Source organism: Myotis myotis, unplaced genomic scaffold (assembly GCF_014108235.1).
Source record: "Myotis myotis isolate mMyoMyo1 unplaced genomic scaffold, mMyoMyo1.p scaffold_m19_p_36, whole genome shotgun sequence".
In the NCBI taxonomy this organism is placed as follows: Eukaryota; Metazoa; Chordata; class Mammalia; order Chiroptera; family Vespertilionidae; genus Myotis; species Myotis myotis.
In genome coordinates, this window is record NW_023416342.1 from 2,277,501 (window position 1) to 2,294,036 (window position 16,536).

At 60.5% G+C, this 16,536-nt stretch overlaps 1 protein-coding gene across 1 annotated transcript in view; it reads right to left on the reverse strand.

Annotated features, from left to right (window-relative positions):
- ANK2 (ankyrin 2) overlaps positions 1 to 14,188 on the reverse strand; it is a 337,929-nt gene extending 323,741 nt beyond the window's left edge. Inside the window, exon 1 of the mRNA XM_036303240.1 lies at positions 14,009 to 14,188. Coding sequence (XP_036159133.1) covers positions 14,009 to 14,065 — 57 coding nt within the window. The 5' untranslated portion in view covers positions 14,066 to 14,188. The remainder of the gene's footprint in view (positions 1 to 14,008) is intronic.
- Positions 14,189 to 16,536: the final 2,348 nt, after the last annotated feature.

Consider the following 16,536-nt stretch of genomic DNA (forward strand, 5'->3'; position numbering starts at 1 on the left):
GGGTGCCCCCCGCACCCCCTCCCCAGCCCAGGTCTGACCGCTTTCCCGACAGACCCCGTGTCCCCGGCATTCCCCGTCCCGCCGGCGCCTGGACGCTCCCTGGGCACTGGGTTCTAATTCAGGGCGAACTGGGAGGAAGGAAACACGGAAACCACTAAAGACAAGACGCGGCCGGAAGCGCACCTGGGCTTCCGGGTCCGGAGAGATCCCCCCACGCTGTGCGGCGACCGTCAGGGGAGGTTGAAGTGCCCGCCCGCCCGCCCGTCCGTCCGTCCATCCGTCTGTCCACCCACAGAAAACACGACCGCGAGAGCGCACAGAACCGGGGGGGGGGGGGGGGGGGGGAGGCTGTCCTCCTGACGCACCTCACCCCGCACGTCCGCATCATCCTTCACCGTGGACAACATGTTAGGGGTCAGGTCACACGCGTGCACACAGATACTCGTGTGTCTGGTCACCAGGATCCATGTCGCTCCAGTGAGGGGCCGGGGCGTCGGCAGTGGGGGCTGAGGGCTGGGGTTGGGCCACACGAAGCTGTGGGTCCCCCGGTTTCCGGATGAAGACGGTGCACCTGACGCAGGTCCCTGACCCTGTCCCTCCGACGGCGAAGCTGGACGAGCGCTCGGGGCTCAGGTGGCTGCCCTGGGCCCGCCTTTCCCCTTAAATGGCTGAGAACTCCAGTTACGATTTCTTTTCAAATATATTTTATTGATGTCAGAGAGGAAGGGAGAGGGAGAGGGAGAGAGAAACGTCAACAAGGAGAGAGAATCATGGATCGGCTGCCTCCTGCTCGCCCCACACTGGGGATCGAGCCCGCAACCCGGGCCTGTGCCCCGACGGGGAATCGAACCCGGGACCCTTCTGTCTGAGGCCAACGCTCTATCCACTGAGCCACACCGGCAGGGCCCCGATTTCTTTCCCCCTCCGGCATATGTGGCCTGCGCCCATCGTGGGAACCTTGCTGAGTGACCTGGTGGTTGGACAGCTTCGAAGAAAGTGCCATGGACTCACCCACAACAGCCTGACCTGAGCTGCAAGCCGGGCGCACCGGTGAGCAGACGGGGCAGGCGCCGGCGCCGGCAGAGTGGCTCGCACAGGCCCGTGAGCGGCTGGTCTCACGGCTCGCTGGGTCCTGGAGAGAACGGGACCCGGGGCTCCGTCCGGGGTGCGCTGGGGACGGGGTGCTGGGCCCCAGGGCGCCAGCCTACGGGAGGCTCCCACGCCCGGACGGGGTGTTGTACCAGCAAACCCACCCCCTTCCTTTCTCCCCGGTGAGGCGGGAGCCGCGGGTGCCCCTCAGACGCGGAGGGGCCAGTTCTCGGGGTCCACACCGCGGCCCCCCGTCTGCTGGGGGTGGGGACTGCAGGGTGAGCTCAAGGCTGGAACTGGCCTTCGGGGTGTACATTCAAGCTGGTTCCTAAGAAGCAACAGACTCAGAAAGAACCTCGGACCCTCCCCCTTCCCGGCCCAGACTCAGGGGAACCAGAGCAGGAAGGGACGGAGGGGGCAGCCTGGGCTCGGCCTCATTAGGACTCAGTGTGGCCACCAGAGGGCTCAGGCGGAGGGAGCCTGGGGGTTGGGGCCTGGGGGCTGGAGCCTGGGGGTTGGGGCCTTGGGGCTGGGTGTCCCCTGGGTCCCAGAGGGGGGTTCCTGTTACCCCCCTCCGCTCTTCCTCAACTGCCCGGGAATCGCCCATTCTCACCTCTGAGATCCCCACCCCCTTCCTCTCTTCCTTTTGTCCCAAATGTCTCACATCGCCAGCCGTGTGGCCTCTGTCTGGGGAGTTTTCTTGGGTTTATCCTGTCTGTTGGACGCCCCAAGCGCATGTCCTCAGCTTTGAGGTTCCCTCCTGTGCGGCTGGCGGCCTGTGAAGGGCTGACTGAGGAGGTGGGAGGAGGGGGTCAGTACCCTCTCGCCCTGTGCACGCTGCCATCACACAGGCATCACACAGGCGGGTGGCCTCTGGTTCTGGACCGCTCGCAGACATTTTCAGAATAACTACGTGCATGGGGGGGGAGGGGCGCGTGCCCTCCCCCCAAGTCCTCTCCCACCCCCACCCCGGGAACATAGAGCCCATCGTCATCCCGCAAACGCGGCTTCACCTCCGATTCTCTCGCCTCCGCCCCGTCAGCCTCCCCGACCCGCCCCTCCGGCACGGAGGCCTCTGAGGGGAGTGGGGTTATTCACGTTCGATGTCACAGCCGCCGGCTGGGTGCCCCCTCCTGCTTCCCTGAGCGTCTCGGTCCCCGGCCGCCGATGGGGAGGTGATTTCCAGGGGAGACACGGGCTTGGAGGGGATTCGTCCCCTCCCAGAGGGTCTCCCTCCAGGGACCGAGATCGTGGATGGGACCCTGCTCTCTCCCCGTCACGCAGATGCCTGGCAGGGGGGGAGGGGTTCTTTGTATCCACGAACACGTGTGGGTGTGACAGCCTGGGACAGCATCCTCACAGCAAGCACTGACCGTGCACACAGCTACCGCACGCTGGCCACATGCGTGTCACCCCATGTGACACTCCAGCCCGTCGTGAGCTGCAGCTGGGTCCGCACAGACTCTGGGAGAAGCGCTCTCGGCGAGCGGCCCCAGCAAAGCACAGACTCTGATCTAAGAGCCCGGACCCCGATTTCCCAGCCCCTCCATCTGCTTCACAGAACGGAGTTCGCAGCGTCAGCTTCCTGTCTACTCTGAGGAGACGGACACACCGTTCACTGTGGGACTTGAAATTTGGGGGGAAATGTTCCTTAGGAGAAGGCGAGATGGAGGGAAGTGGGGGGCCGTGCCGAGTCCAGAGCAGGGGCTGCCGGCACCCCATTCCCGGCAGCGGGTCCAAGTGTGGGACCCCCATTCCCTGCAGTGGGAGCCCATTCCCTGCAGCAGGTCTGAGAGTGGGACCCCCAATCCCTGCAATGGGACCCCCAATCCCTGCAGTGGGACCCCCAATCCCTGCAGTGAGACCCCATTTCCTGCAGCGGGTCCAAGAGCGGGACCCCATTCCCTGCAGCGGGTATGACAGTGGGACCCCATTCCCTGCAGCGGGTCCGAGAGCAGGACCCCATTCCCTGCAGTGGGACCCCATTCCCTGCAGCGGGTCCGACAGTGGAACCCCCATTCCCTGCAGTGGGTATGAATGGGTTCCCTGCAGTGGGACCCCCAATCCCTGCAGTGGGACCCCATTCCCTGCAGCGGGTCCGAGAGCGGTCACGTGTGGGACTCAGGTCGATGGAACCACCTGCTTCCGGACGACTGGCACCGCTGGCCTCACCGAGGGTCACAGTGCCCGTGGGCATTCCCGCCAGGAAACAGGACCCGCCCGCCCCACTCTCAGCGCCCACGCTGCCTCCTGGCCTCCCCGGCGCAGAGCTCAGGGCACCAGCCCCACCGTCTCCTCTACGGTAACATTTGCCAGCGCGGCTCTTCCCCGGCTCCCACTTCCCAGACGCCAGGCCTCTGCTGGCTGCCCCTCCCCGGGGAGGGGTCTGGGCCGCAGGAGGGAAGCCAGCAAGCCACCCCCCCCCCCCAGGCTCCCACCCCTGCCCTGGCCTATCCTTCTCCTCGCCCTGATCACTCACTTATACTTTCAAACTGTGGAAAAACACACAGAACAGCCGGCCGGTGTGGCTCCGTGGCTGAGCCTCGACCTATGAACCAGGAGGTCGGGGTTCGATTCCCGGTCAGGGCACAGGCCCGGGTTGTGGGCTCCATCCCCAGTGTGGGGCGTGCAGGAGGGAGCCCATCCATGATCCTCTCTCATCACTGATGTTTCGGTCTCTCTCTCCCTCTCGCTTCCTCTCTGAAATCAATAAAAAGATTTATATAGACTCACTTTAAAAACAGCTTAAGTGGTGTGTGTATGAGTGTGTTTGTGAGTGTGTGTGTATGTGTGTTAGTGTGTGAGTGTGTGTGTGTGAGTGTGAGTGTGTGTGTGTGAGTGTGTGTGTATGAGTGTGTGTGTATGAGTGTGTGTGTATGAGTGTGTGAGTGTGTGTGAGTGTGTGTGTGTGAGTGTGTGTGTATGAGTGTGTGAGTGTGTGTGAGTGTGTGTGTGTTAGTGTGTGTGTTAGTGTATGTGTGTGTGAATGTGTGTGCGTGTGCGCGCGCGTGTGTTAGTGTGTGTGAGTGTGTGTGAGTGTGTGTGTGTGTGCACGAGTGTGAGTGTGTGTGTGTGTGCACGAGTGTGAGTGTGTGTGTGTGAGTGTGTGTGTGAGTGTGTGTGAGTGTGTGAGAGTGTGTGTGCGAGTGTGAGTGTGTGTGAGTGTGTGAGTGTGTGCGCGAGTGTGAGTGTGTGTGAGTGTGTGAGTGTGTGTGTGAGAGTGTGCGCGAGTGTGTGTGTGAGAGTGTGTGCGAGTGTGAGTGTGAGTGTGAGTGTGTGAGTGTGTGTGTGTGCGCGCGAGTGTGAGTGTGTGTGTGTGCGCGCGAGTGTGAGTGTGTGTGTGTGAGAGTGTGTGCGCGAGTGTGTGTGTGTGTGCGAGTGTGTGTGCGAGTGTGTGTGTGTGAGTGTGTGTGTGTGTGAGTGTGTGAGTGTGTGTGTGTGAGTGTGTGCGAGTGTGTGTGAGTGTGAGTGTGTGTGTGAGTGTGTGCGAGTGTGAGTGTGTGAGTGTGAGTGTGTGTGTGTGAGTGTGTGTGAGTGTGTGTGAGTGTGTGTGTGTGAGTGTGTGTGAGTGTGTGTGTGAGTGTGTGCGAGTGTGAGTGTGTGAGTGTGAGTGTGTGTGTGCGAGTGTGTGTGAGTGTGTGTGTGTGTGAGTATGAGGGGGGGAGAGCTCCATTAAAGACTGTGATTCTGGCCACACGTTGACCCTGTCGACAGAGATGAGAGCGGGCGAGAGCTGTGACGGGTAAGTGGGGCAGGAAGCCGGCGGAACGTGCCTGACCGTGGAGTACAGGAACCTCGGACATTAAAGCGAAGGCCGACCTGGGGAGAGGAAGGCAGAGTCTGCGGAGCTGTGCGGGTTCTGTCTGTTCTCCAAGCCCAGCCCGAGCCCAGGCAGACACGGGCCAGCCCAGCCCAGCGCCTCCCGGCTCCCGGGGCGGAAGGCTGGCCCTCCCACACTCACCACCACGGAGCGGCCGCTAATGGGTTTGAAGAAGACGGCATTTCCGGGGCCCGGCTTTTAGCGCCGGAGGCCAGGCCGGCAGCTCCGTCCATTAGGCCGCGATGCATTGAGACTAACGGCGGCGCAGACGGGAGGAGGTCTGAGAGCTGTGGCCGCTTCAGGGCCCTGAGCGAGGGCTCGGGAACACAGCTGTGGTCAGAGCCGCGTGGGGAACAAAGACTTTAATTCCACGAAAAGGGGAGACAGCCCCGCGCAGCACTCGCTGGTGGGTCTGATCGAGTCACTGAATCGATAGATACCTCCCCTGGGGCTGACCTTCAGGCCACTTCACAACGGACATTCCCTTTCGCTGGACCACATCCCACTCGCTAAGACCTTTAATCCATCCCCCGCCTCACCCCCCACATCCCAGGATGGGACCCGCCCAGAGAACGCTTTGCCCAGAAAAAGCCGCCTCAAGTCCTTTAAAATATCCGCCTCCTGCCCAAGCCGGTGTGGCTCCGTGGACAGAGCGTCATTCTGCGGACTGAAGGGTCCAGGGTTCGATTCCCGGTCAGGACACAAGCCGGGGTTGCGGGCTTGACCCCCAAGAGGGGGTGTGCAGGAGCCAGCCAAGCAACGATTCTCTCATCATTGATGTTTCTATCTCTCTCCATCTCCCTTCCTCTCTGAAATCAATAATATGTGTGTGTGTGTGTGTGTGTGTGTGTATTTAAAATAATTAATTAATTGATTAAAAAAAAAAATCTCTGCCTCCCGTCCCTGGGTGCTGGTGCCATTTGGGGCTCAGCCCGTCTGGCTCCTGATGACCTAACACATTCCTCATCCCTCACCACCTGGGCCTCGTGCGTTCCCTCGGGGCTCCTGCCCCACTGACCTCGCTGGGGGGAGCCCAGCCTCGGCCACAGGACTGCGCCCTGGCTTCCTCCCCGGCTCCCACCCCAGCGGGGCACCCCCAGAGCTCACGCCCGTCACCGCGACGCAGGAAGGACGGTGATCTATCTCAGCTTGAATCTAATCAAGAAGGACCAGTGCATTGACCTGTGAAACGCGCCCCTCACCCACAGCCCAGAGCTCGCCCAGGTGCCCGTGGCTGGACGCACAGCTGGGTCAGGCGTGGTCAGGTCACAGAGGTGGAGGCTCGGAAATGATGGAAACCCCGCAAGTCAGACGCTAAGACTCCCTACAGTCCATAGCACTTCCTTAACTTTACACTTAAGTGCATTTAAATCGGTGATTTTCCAATGAAATCACGTGGGCACGACCTGAGATCCACACGCCAATAAGCGATGTCCCGGAACGGGAAGCCGTCCACCTGGCACAGCTGTCCGGGAAGACGGGGATCAGATGTGACCGGCTGCATCGGGGAGAAAGGGAAGACACGGGATTCACCCCCAAACCCCAGGGCAAGGCTCTGCTGGAGTTATTGTATCTTTAATGTTTTTAAATTTGTTTTTATTGATTTCAGAGAGGGAGAGGGTGAGGGAGAGAGAGATAGAAACATCAATGATGAGAGAGAATCCTGGATCGGCTGTCTCCTTCCTGCCCACACTGGGGATGGAGCCCGAAACCCGGGCCTGTGCCCTGACTGGGAATCGAACCCTGACCTCCTGCTTCATAGCTCAACACTCAACACTCAACGGAGCCACGCCGGCCAGGCTGGAGTTACTGAACCTTGAAGTGCATGCAACTGTCACCCTATATTGCCTCCCATTATTCCCTTGGGGGGGGGGGGGGCGTTTCAAGGTCAGCGCACGGGTCCTTCTTGATTAGATTCAAGCTGAGACAGAGCACCCGTTCTTCCTGCATCATGGTGCCGGGCGTGAGCTCTGGGGGTGCCCCGTTGGGGTGGGAGCCCAGGAGGAAGCCAGGGCGCAGTCCTGTGTGACCTTCACAACGTCCTGAAGGAGAGTTGCTCCCACAAGAAGAGACCTGGTCTAAGCCCGGATATCGGTCCCGACTCGGCGCCGAAGGAGCCAGGCCGGCCATCTCCATCTCCGTCCCAGCCGCCCTTTGCTCTGCGGGCCTTTGCTCAGAGGCTCTCAGTGAGCTGTCAGACCGTTTCCTGCGCAGCCTCAGCGATAAATTATTCCTCAACTGAACTCCCTCCAGGCAGCCCGGCCCGGAATTTTTCTACGTGGAGGCCCCGGGGCAGCATCTGCCGGGAAGGCAGGGGCCCCGCAGGGCACGGAAAGGTGTGTGCAGAGCAAACACGCGGGTTCCTTAGATTTTACAGAGTTGATGGAAATAGCAGTGTTGCCTAAAGTTACTTTTAAAAAAATTTATTATTATTTTTTATTTCAGAGAGGAAAGGAGAGGGAGGAAGAGATAGAAACATCAATGACAACTGAGAGAATCGTGGATCGGCTGCCTCCTGCACGCCCCGCCGGGTATCAAGCTGGCACCCCGGGCACGTGCCCCGACCGGGAATCGAACCGTGACCTCCTGGTTCATAGGTCGACGCTCAACCCCTGGCCACACTGCCGACCCCGGTGCTATTCTTACACCGTGAAGCTGACATGCTCCACAGACGCCTGGGGCCGGGGCCCCCGCCTGCCCCGCCCGAATCTGGGTGAACCTCCGTGACCGCCATGACCCTGGCAGAAGTGACCCCGTGTGACTTCCAGGGCGAGGTCGCAGCAGTGCCATTGTTCCTGCGTGAGTCTTAGAAGCCAGTCCCCGTGCTGTGAGGACCAGTGTCCCCATGCAGGGTCCCGGCCAGCACTGGGCCCCGCCCTGGAGCCCAGCAAACCTCAGCTGCTCCAGTCAGCCCGGGGGTCACCACCTGCCCCGGTCACCTCCAGCCCAGATCACCTCCAGCCCAGGTCACCTCCAGCCCAGGTCACCTCCAGCCCAGATCACCTCCTGCCTGTGTCACCTCCAGCCCAGATCACCTCCAGCCCCGGTCACCACCAGCCCAGGTCACCTCCAGCCCAGATCACCTCCTGCCTGTGTCACCTCCAGCCCAGATCACCTCCAGCCCAGGTCACCTCCAGCCCAGATCACCTCCTGCCTGTGTCACCTCCAGCCCAGATCACCTCTAGCCCAGATCACCTCCAGCCCAGGTCACCTCCAGCCCAGGTCACCTCCAGGCCAGGTCACCTCCAGCCCAGGTCACCTCCAGCCCAGATCACCTCCAGCCCAGATCACCTCTTGCCTATGTCACCTCCAGCCCAGGTCACCTCCAGCCCAGATCACCTCCAGCCCAGATCACCTCCAGCCCAGATCACCTCCAGCCCAGATCACCTCCAGCCCAGGTCACCTCCAGCCGGTCCCTTGCTGACCCCCGTCCTCACCGACGCACTTACACTCACGAGCAGAGCACATGCCTCTCGTAGGAGCTGCTGTGTGAGGTGGTTGGTGTCATTACAGCCCCTGGGACTGTCTGACACGTCCTGCCACACAGCCAGGTAGCAGATCGCTGAAAGCCAGGCCGCAGGTGCCCTGGGCACAGGTCATTGCTCCCTCCGGGCTGCAAACTGCAAACCCCTTCTCCCTCTCCCCCCCCCACACCCACCCCCCCGTGGGACAAAGTGATGGAACAGGCCCTGCCCGTCCTCCGGAGCCGAGGGAAGGAGCTGAGGCCCCGTTTGCTCCCATCTCATGCCCAGGCCCAGCGCAGCCGGCGAGAAACTGTGTTGAAAGCCGTGGCACCAGCGCCGTGGGGCAGGGGTGTGTGGGGCAAGGGCGCCGTGGGGCAGGTGTGCGTGGGGCAGGGGCACCGTGGGGCAGGGGCGCCGTGGGGCAGGGGCGGGTGGGGCAGGTGTGCGTGGGGCAGGGGGGGGGGGGGTAGGGGCACCATGGGGTAGGGGCGCGTGGGGCAGGGGCAGGTGGGGTAGGGGCGCCGTGGGGCAGGGGCGCGTGGGGCAGGGGCGCCGTGGGGCAGGGGCGCGTGGGGCAGGGGCGCCGTGGGGCAGGGGCGCGTGGGGCAGGGGCGCCGTGGGGCAGGGGCGCCGTGGGGCAGGGGCGCCGTGGGTAGGGGCGCGTGGGGCAGGGGTGCGTGGGGCAGGGGCGCGTGGGGCAGGGGCGCGTGGGGCAGGTGTGCGTGGGGCAGGATCTGTCTCTGTCCACGTGTCTTCCTGGTTTCCTGGGACACATCCCACTTTCACAAACGGCTCCGACCCTGGACTGGAGGCCGAGCCTCCGCCTTGCATGGTGTTTTGACTGGGAATCCGGTAAATATTTTTTAGGCAAAGCCAAGGGCATGTTACTATCATGAGAGCTGCCTTGACACCTACATGACACACAGACTCTCCTAAAACCTGAAAAACCCCAAGTCCCTCATCCCAGAGGACAGAGCCCAGGAGTGAGCGCGTGCCAACATGTCCATTGATCTTCCCCATTGATCTTCCCCATTGATCTTCCCCATTGGTCTTCCCCATTGATCTTCCCCATTGATTTTCCCCATTGGTTTCTGAATGGAGAGCCACACGCAGGTTAACAGGCCAAGCACAGCGACTTCCAACCATGGCGTCTACGCCACAAACACCAGCTCAGAATGGGTGACTGGGACGTAAAATGCCAAAACGATGAAACGTTTAAAGGAAAACACGGGAAGCAGTGGCTTCGGGCTCCGGGAAACGGTCGTGAAGATAATAAAAGCACGACCTGTAACAGAAGCCAAACCGGCAACTGGACTGGGTCGGCAGGAACCCAGCCGGACACTGTAAGGAGACTGAACAAGAAATGGACAAGAACGTATTTTCCAATCACACCTAACGAAGAGCTGCATCCGGACTGTACACACAACGCTCTGAGCTCAACTACAGAGCACAGCAATCGATTTAAAAGGCGGCCAAACAGCCGGCCGGCGGGGCCCAGGGGCTGAGCGTCGACCTAGGAACCAGGAGGACAAGGTTCAATTCCCGGAGGTCAGGGCACGCGCCCAGGTTGCGGGCTCCGTCCCCAGCGTGGGGCGCGCAGGAGGCAGCCGATCCGTGAGTCTCTCTCATCATGGCTGTTTCTATCTCCCTCTCCCTTCCTCTCTGACATCAACAAAAACACATTTTTTTAAATAAATAAATAAAAGATGGACAAAATATTGGGACACGTGAACTGGAACATGTAAAGATGGCACATCAGCCCACGAAACGTGTTTGCCGTCACTGTTTACGCGAGAAAAACAAATTGAAAACCCAGGGAGATACCTGTGCACACCTGTGAGCACTGAAACCGTAGCAACCACCACAACAGCAAGAGCAGAGGAATGAAAGCCACGTCCACCCAGGACCTGCAGCAGGTGCTCAGCAGCAGCCGCGGTCACGTGGCCCCAGCCTGCGATCGCCCGGACGGCCCTGGTCTGACCCGCTAAGCAGGGGTCTGTCGCCCCCGTGACCACACGGCTCACGCAGGAGGGACGACACCCTGCACGCGGGAACTAGAAGGACGCTGACGGCATTCCGCTGAGTGAAAAGAGTCCACTTCCAAGGGTTGTATTCTGGCCCCGGCGGGTGTGGCTCCGTGGACAGAGCGTCAGCCTGCGAGCTGAAGGGTCCCGGGTCCGATTCCCGGTCAGGGCACATGCCCAGGTTGCAGGAGGCAGCCCATCAATGATTCCCACCAATGCATTAGCCCTGGGTGTTTGGGGAGGGAGGGAGGGGGTGAAGGGGGGTGTTTAGGGAGGGAGGGATGGGGTGAAGGGGGTGTTTGGAGAGGGACTGCTCAGTGCCCAGACTGTGGTGGCAGAAGCACAGGATTTGTCAAACCCATCACACTGTGTCAGTGAATTTTACTGCCTGTAAATTAAACATCAATTAAAAAATTCTAAACCAACTATGCCAATGCACCTTTACATCCATTTATTCCCTTTTTCTCCCATCCCTTTACTGTCTGAGTAAATTATCCTCTTTTTTTCTTTTATTTGTTCTTTTTTATTTCAAAGAGGAAGGAAGAGGGAGGGAGAGAGAGAGAGAGAAACATCAGTGATGAGAGAGAATCATGGATCGGCTACCTCCTGCCCGCCCCACACTGGGGATCGAGCCCACACCTGGGCATGTGTCCTGACCGGGAATCGAACCGTGACCTCCTGGTTCACAGGTCGACGCTCAACCACTGAGCCACGCCGGCCAGGCGGAACTGCCATTTCTTAATATTTTCTTTCACAAAGTCAGACAATGAAGAAGCACAGGCCGAAACCCTGAAAATCTGCCTCTCTACTTTGGGAACTGGTTTGACTTAAATGTTTACAAATGTCAGCAAAACTTCTGGCCCTTCATCATCTTTTTTCAGAAAACAAAGAAATACCTTTTCTTAAAAAGAGTCGGGAACCTCGGTTTCAGCCACGCTGCGCGGGCCCGGACTGTGTGCGCGTGTGAAGCTGCATCACCGCGTTTTCCAAAAGCTTACCAAAAAAACCTTTGTCCAAAAGACCTAGCTGTGGAAATGATAGGTGGAGTTTGTGATCGGTATTCTAATAATATATTAGGTAATTACAACGTTTCCCATAGATGAGAAACACGTCAAACAGATGCAACCATAGGTTCAGTCACAGTGGCCTCGGGTCTGTGCAAACGTAGGCGCCCTTTTCAGGCTCGTTATCGGAGGAATAATCAAAACACAACGCTGGGAAATAAAGGCTGTGGGGAGAACATCGTGGAAAGGACCCTACGATTCAAACTGCAAACACTTTACTACTTGTCCTCATTAAAAATGCCTACCCTGCTCAGGGTCAGATTTTTACCCACTTCATTACTTTATGCCGAGTAAGTGACTCTTCCCACGGCGTCTTTTCATGAAAATTAGCAGTCAAACACACTAACCTACCAACTAATTATATTTATAGTCACCAAAAGCCTTTCTAATATTTTCATTCCCAAATTTCCATATAGAGCCCTAGTGGTTTGGCTCAGTGGATAGAGCGTCGGCCCTCGGGCTGAAGGGTCGTGGGTTCAATCCTCGGTTGCAGGCTCGATCCCTGTCCTATCAGGACACGTGTGGGAGGCAACCAATCGATGGGACTCTCACATCAATGTTTCTCTCTCTCTCTCTCTCTCTCTCTCTCTCTCTCTCTCTCTCTCTCTCCTTACCTTCCACTCTGTCTAAAAATTAATGGAAAAAATATTCTCGGGTGAGGATTAACAAAAAATTTTTAAAAATTTCCACATAGCATTAAAATTATGACCAATAAATGTTTCTGTTGTTAAAATCCTTGCAATGTCTCTAATTAAAATCTTTCCCTCCTCCGGACCTGAGCTTTTTCAATTATACTTTTTCTCTCGACCATTTTTTACCAAGAAAAGAAAACAACCAATTCTGATTTTAATTCAATTCTGATTCAATCCAGAAGTGACTTGAAATGCATAAAAGGTTATGCATAAAAGACCGGAGAAACACGTCCGGGAAACAGCGATCCCTTCAAAATACACGGGGACTGGGGCCTAAATATTTCACCGCTTCACTCTTATCCCTTTTTTTTTTTTTCTTTCACTTCTGATTTGCTCAAAATCACTTGCAGGCAAGGTGAGTTGTCCGTGCTGCTCTGGGTCTCTGCCTGGATGAACGGGGGTGACCAGCGTGACCAGTGATCCCGGCAACCTCTCGCCACATCCCACGCTCATCGATGCGCCAGGCCCTGACCGGGAGGCCCTGGAAGGTCGCACCCATCCAGCCTGAACCGCGGACACCGTCACGCTGGACGCTTCTATTTCTGCGGGCCTTTAAATAGCACCCACTCAGCAGGCAACGTGACCTTCCCTGCAAATATTTTCTAGTAACTGATTTCACACCGCCCGCTGCTGAGATCAATGGGAGCATCTAAATATAGAATGAGGTGTCTCGGGGGGGTGTGTGCATGCATTCTATTTAAATCCACATCGGTTCACTGACCTCCTCCACGCTCGCTCCTGTAAGTACCCATGCACACATACATAGCCAATCAGATAGGAAAATGATTTCTTTTTGCACAGGATGTGGTTTCTCTTAAATTGTCAATGGCAATAATCTCACCTTCATTCTTAGGTGCATAAATACCACAGACGCAGGCTGAACGGTGCCTGTACCGCGCTGCTTCAGGGGAAACAGCTCCCAGGGCAACAACTAAAAATGCACTGTCATGGAATCAGTCCCGGGTCTGATAAGGAATTAAAATCTAACGCGTTCCTTCGGGGCACAGAGGGCCCTGTTTTTTAGGTGCACATTCATGTACAGTCTGCACAGAAAACGCCCTGGGAAAAGCGCGGCCTGTGCACATCGCAGCCCGTGTGTGGAGAGACCTGGCTGCGCGTCCCCACACCCCCCTGTCCCGTGTCCCCGGACCCCGCGCCCCTGGGATTCCCGCGCGCGCAGAGGGCGCGGCCACTGCACGTCCCCAGCCCCAGGGCTCACCCACCCGCGCTGGTACCCACGGGGAGCCCACGCCCCGAGGGCGCAGCCCCTCCGGCCGTCCTGGCGCAGGGCCCCCTCCGCCACCCACGGTGCCGCGAGCCTGCGCCCCGGGGGACCCTCCTCGCCACGGCGGCGGCTCCTTGCGGCGGCGGCCGGGTCGGACCCACGGAACCACAGCCCGGCGCCCGGGGTCTCCGCTGCGGTCACATCACCCCGAGAAACGGGGCGGATCCCAGCCAAACCCCGCGCCCCGCAGCGCGCACGTCCCCGCAGAGGCGGCCGCGGTGGGCGCGGCTGGGTCCCCAGGTCCCCTCCCCCGCGGGTGGGGGCGATGCTGCCGGGGCCCCTCCACGCCCGGGGGGGACAGGGTCTGGGGTGCTTGTCCCCAGGACCCCCTGGGCTACCGGCGACAGAGCCGCTCACGGTGTCACGTGACAGCGGGTGTGCGCCTGGCGCGCCGCGAACGTGTGTCCCTGGGTGTGACCGCGCGCGCGCGCGCGCGCGCGCGCGTGTGTGTGTGTGTGTGTGTGTGTGAGTGTGAGTGTGTGTGTGTGTGTGTGTGTGCCTGAGCCTGTGTGCACGCGTGTGTCCGCGGGCTGGGCTCGGTCTGTCCCCGCGGCCGCACTGCGCACCCACCTGACGCATCCGCGGGGGGCTCGGCGGGGTGCGGGCCGGGCCCGGGGGCGACGCCATCTCGCTGCGCCCTCCTCCTGCGCCGCGGGGCGGGCGGCTGGGGTCCCGCGAAGCTCCCGGCGCCTCTGCCTCCTGCGCGGAGCCTCCGAGGACCGCGGGCGCTGTGGTCCGGACGCGAGCGGCGGGGAGGCGGCTCCGGGTGCTGCCCCGCCCGGGACGCCGCGCACCGGCCGCTCCAGGCGCGCCCGCGGGGAGGGGCTCCGCGCACCCGCAACGCCCTCGCTCCGCGCAGTCTCCTCCGTGCACACGCATCCCGCCCGTCACACTCACTCCTCCACCACACTCAGTCCTGTGCACACTCACCCCCATGCAGACTCGCTCTTGTGAACACTACTCCATCCACACTCACTCCTGTGCACACTCAGTCCTCCATCCACACTCACTCCTGTGCACACTCAGTCCTCCATCCACACTCAATCCTGTGCACACTCAGTCCTCCATCCACACTCACTCCTGTGCACACTCAGTCCTCCATCCACACTCAATCCTGTGCACACTCAGTCCTCCATCCACACTCACTCCTGTGCACACGCATCCCTCCCGTCACACTCACTCCTCCCCCACACTCACTCCTGTGCACTCTCTCCTCCATGCACACTCACCCCTCCATGCACACTCACCCCTCCATGCACACTCACCCCTCCATGCACACTCACTCCTCTATGCACACTCACCCCTCTATGCACACTCACCCCTGCGCCTACACTCACTCCTCCAGGCACACCCTTCAGCGGGCACCCTGGGAATCGGTTATTGGGTGAATGTGGGGTGAACTGCAGGGGGACCGAGGCCTGTCCAACTGGCCGTGTCTGTGGCTTTGGTGCCTGGGGAGCCCCCTCCCACCCTCTGCTTGTGACACAGGGGAGAGGCCTGTCCTCCTTGGCGGTGTCCTCTGGCTCCCAGCAGCACTTCGGGGCGCGGAGTCAGGCCTTGCCACCCAGGTCTGTGTGAGGATCGATCGGCACAGGGTGAGCCTGTGGGCGCCGCTAGGTCTCTGGGATGCAGGTAGAGAGACCGCGGCTGGGTGCAGAGAGGAAGGGAGAGGGAGAGAGAGAGAGAGAGAGAGAGAGAAATCAATGATGAGAGAGAATCATGGATCGGCTGCTCTATCAGGGTTCTGGGCATGTGCCCTGACCGAGAATCGAACTGTGACCTCCTGGTTCATAGGTCAATGCTCAACCACTGAGCCACACCAGCCAGGCCTCGGGGATAGTCAATCGTGGCTTGTTCTCATAACTCACTTTTGATCCAAGAGCAAGTCCTGTTGGCTCCACCTTCCTCCAGGATACAGCCACTTGGCGGTTCATTCCTGTTCCTCAGCCCAAGCCGCCCCCCGCCCCCCCCCAAACCTGCCTGAGAGTGCGCCTTCCCCCTCCTGCCCCTGAGGAGGGTCAGGCCTTTCCCTGTGACCGAAGCCCGTGTGGCCACGCAGGTCTCCTCGCAGGCCTGGCACCGGGGCCCCCGCCGCCCCCCACCCCGCCCCGTGCACCTGACTGGGTCACTCCCTCACCTCCTCAGGCTTCTGTGCCCATCACCTTATCAGGGAGGCCTCCCTGAGCGCCTGTGTTATGGGGAGAACTGTGTCCCCCAAATTCCTACGTTGAGCCCTGTCCCCCAGCGCCTCAGAAGGGGACCTGATTGGAAACAGTGTCCATGCGACACTTTCTATGAAGGCCTTATCCCAGGAGGCTGGGATGGAGGGGGGGTGGCAGGGGGATTGGGATGGAGGGGGCGTGGCAGGGAGGCTGGGGGGTGGCAGGGAGATTGGGATGGAGGGGGCGTGGCAGGGAGGCTGGGGGCGTGGCAGGGAGGTTGGGAGAGGGGGCGTGGCAGGGAGGTTGGGATGGAGGGGGCGTGGCAGGGAGGCTGGGGGGCGTGGCAGGGAGGTTGGGATGGAGGGGGCGTGGCAGGGAGGTTGGGAGAGGGGGCGTGGCAGGGAGGCTGGGGGGGGGTTGGCAGGGAGGTTGGGATGGAGGGGGCGTGGCAGGGAGGCTGGGGGGGTGGCAGGGAGATTGGGATGGAGGGGGCGTGGCAGGGAGGCTGGGGGGGTGGCAGGGAGATTGGGATGGAGGGGGCGTGGCAGGGAGGCTGGGGGGGGGTTGGCAGGGAGGTTGGGATGGAGGGGGCGTGGCAGGGAGGCTGGGGGGGTGGCAGGGAGATTGGGATGGAGGGGGCGTGGCAGGGAGGCTGGGGGCGTGGCAGGGAGGTTGGGAGAGGGGGCGTGGCAGGGAGGCTGGGGGGGTTGGCAGGGAGGTTGGGCTGGAGGGGGCGTGGCAGGGAGGTTGGGATGGAGGGGGCGTGGCAGGGAGGTTGGGATGGAGGGGGCGGGGCAGGGAGGCTGGGGGGGCGTGGCAGGGAGGTTGGGAGAGGGGGCGTGGCAGGGAGGCTGGGGGGGGTTGGCAGGGAGGTTGGGATGGAGGGGGCGTGGCAGGGAGGCTGGGGGGGTGGCAGGGAGATTGGGATGAGGGGGC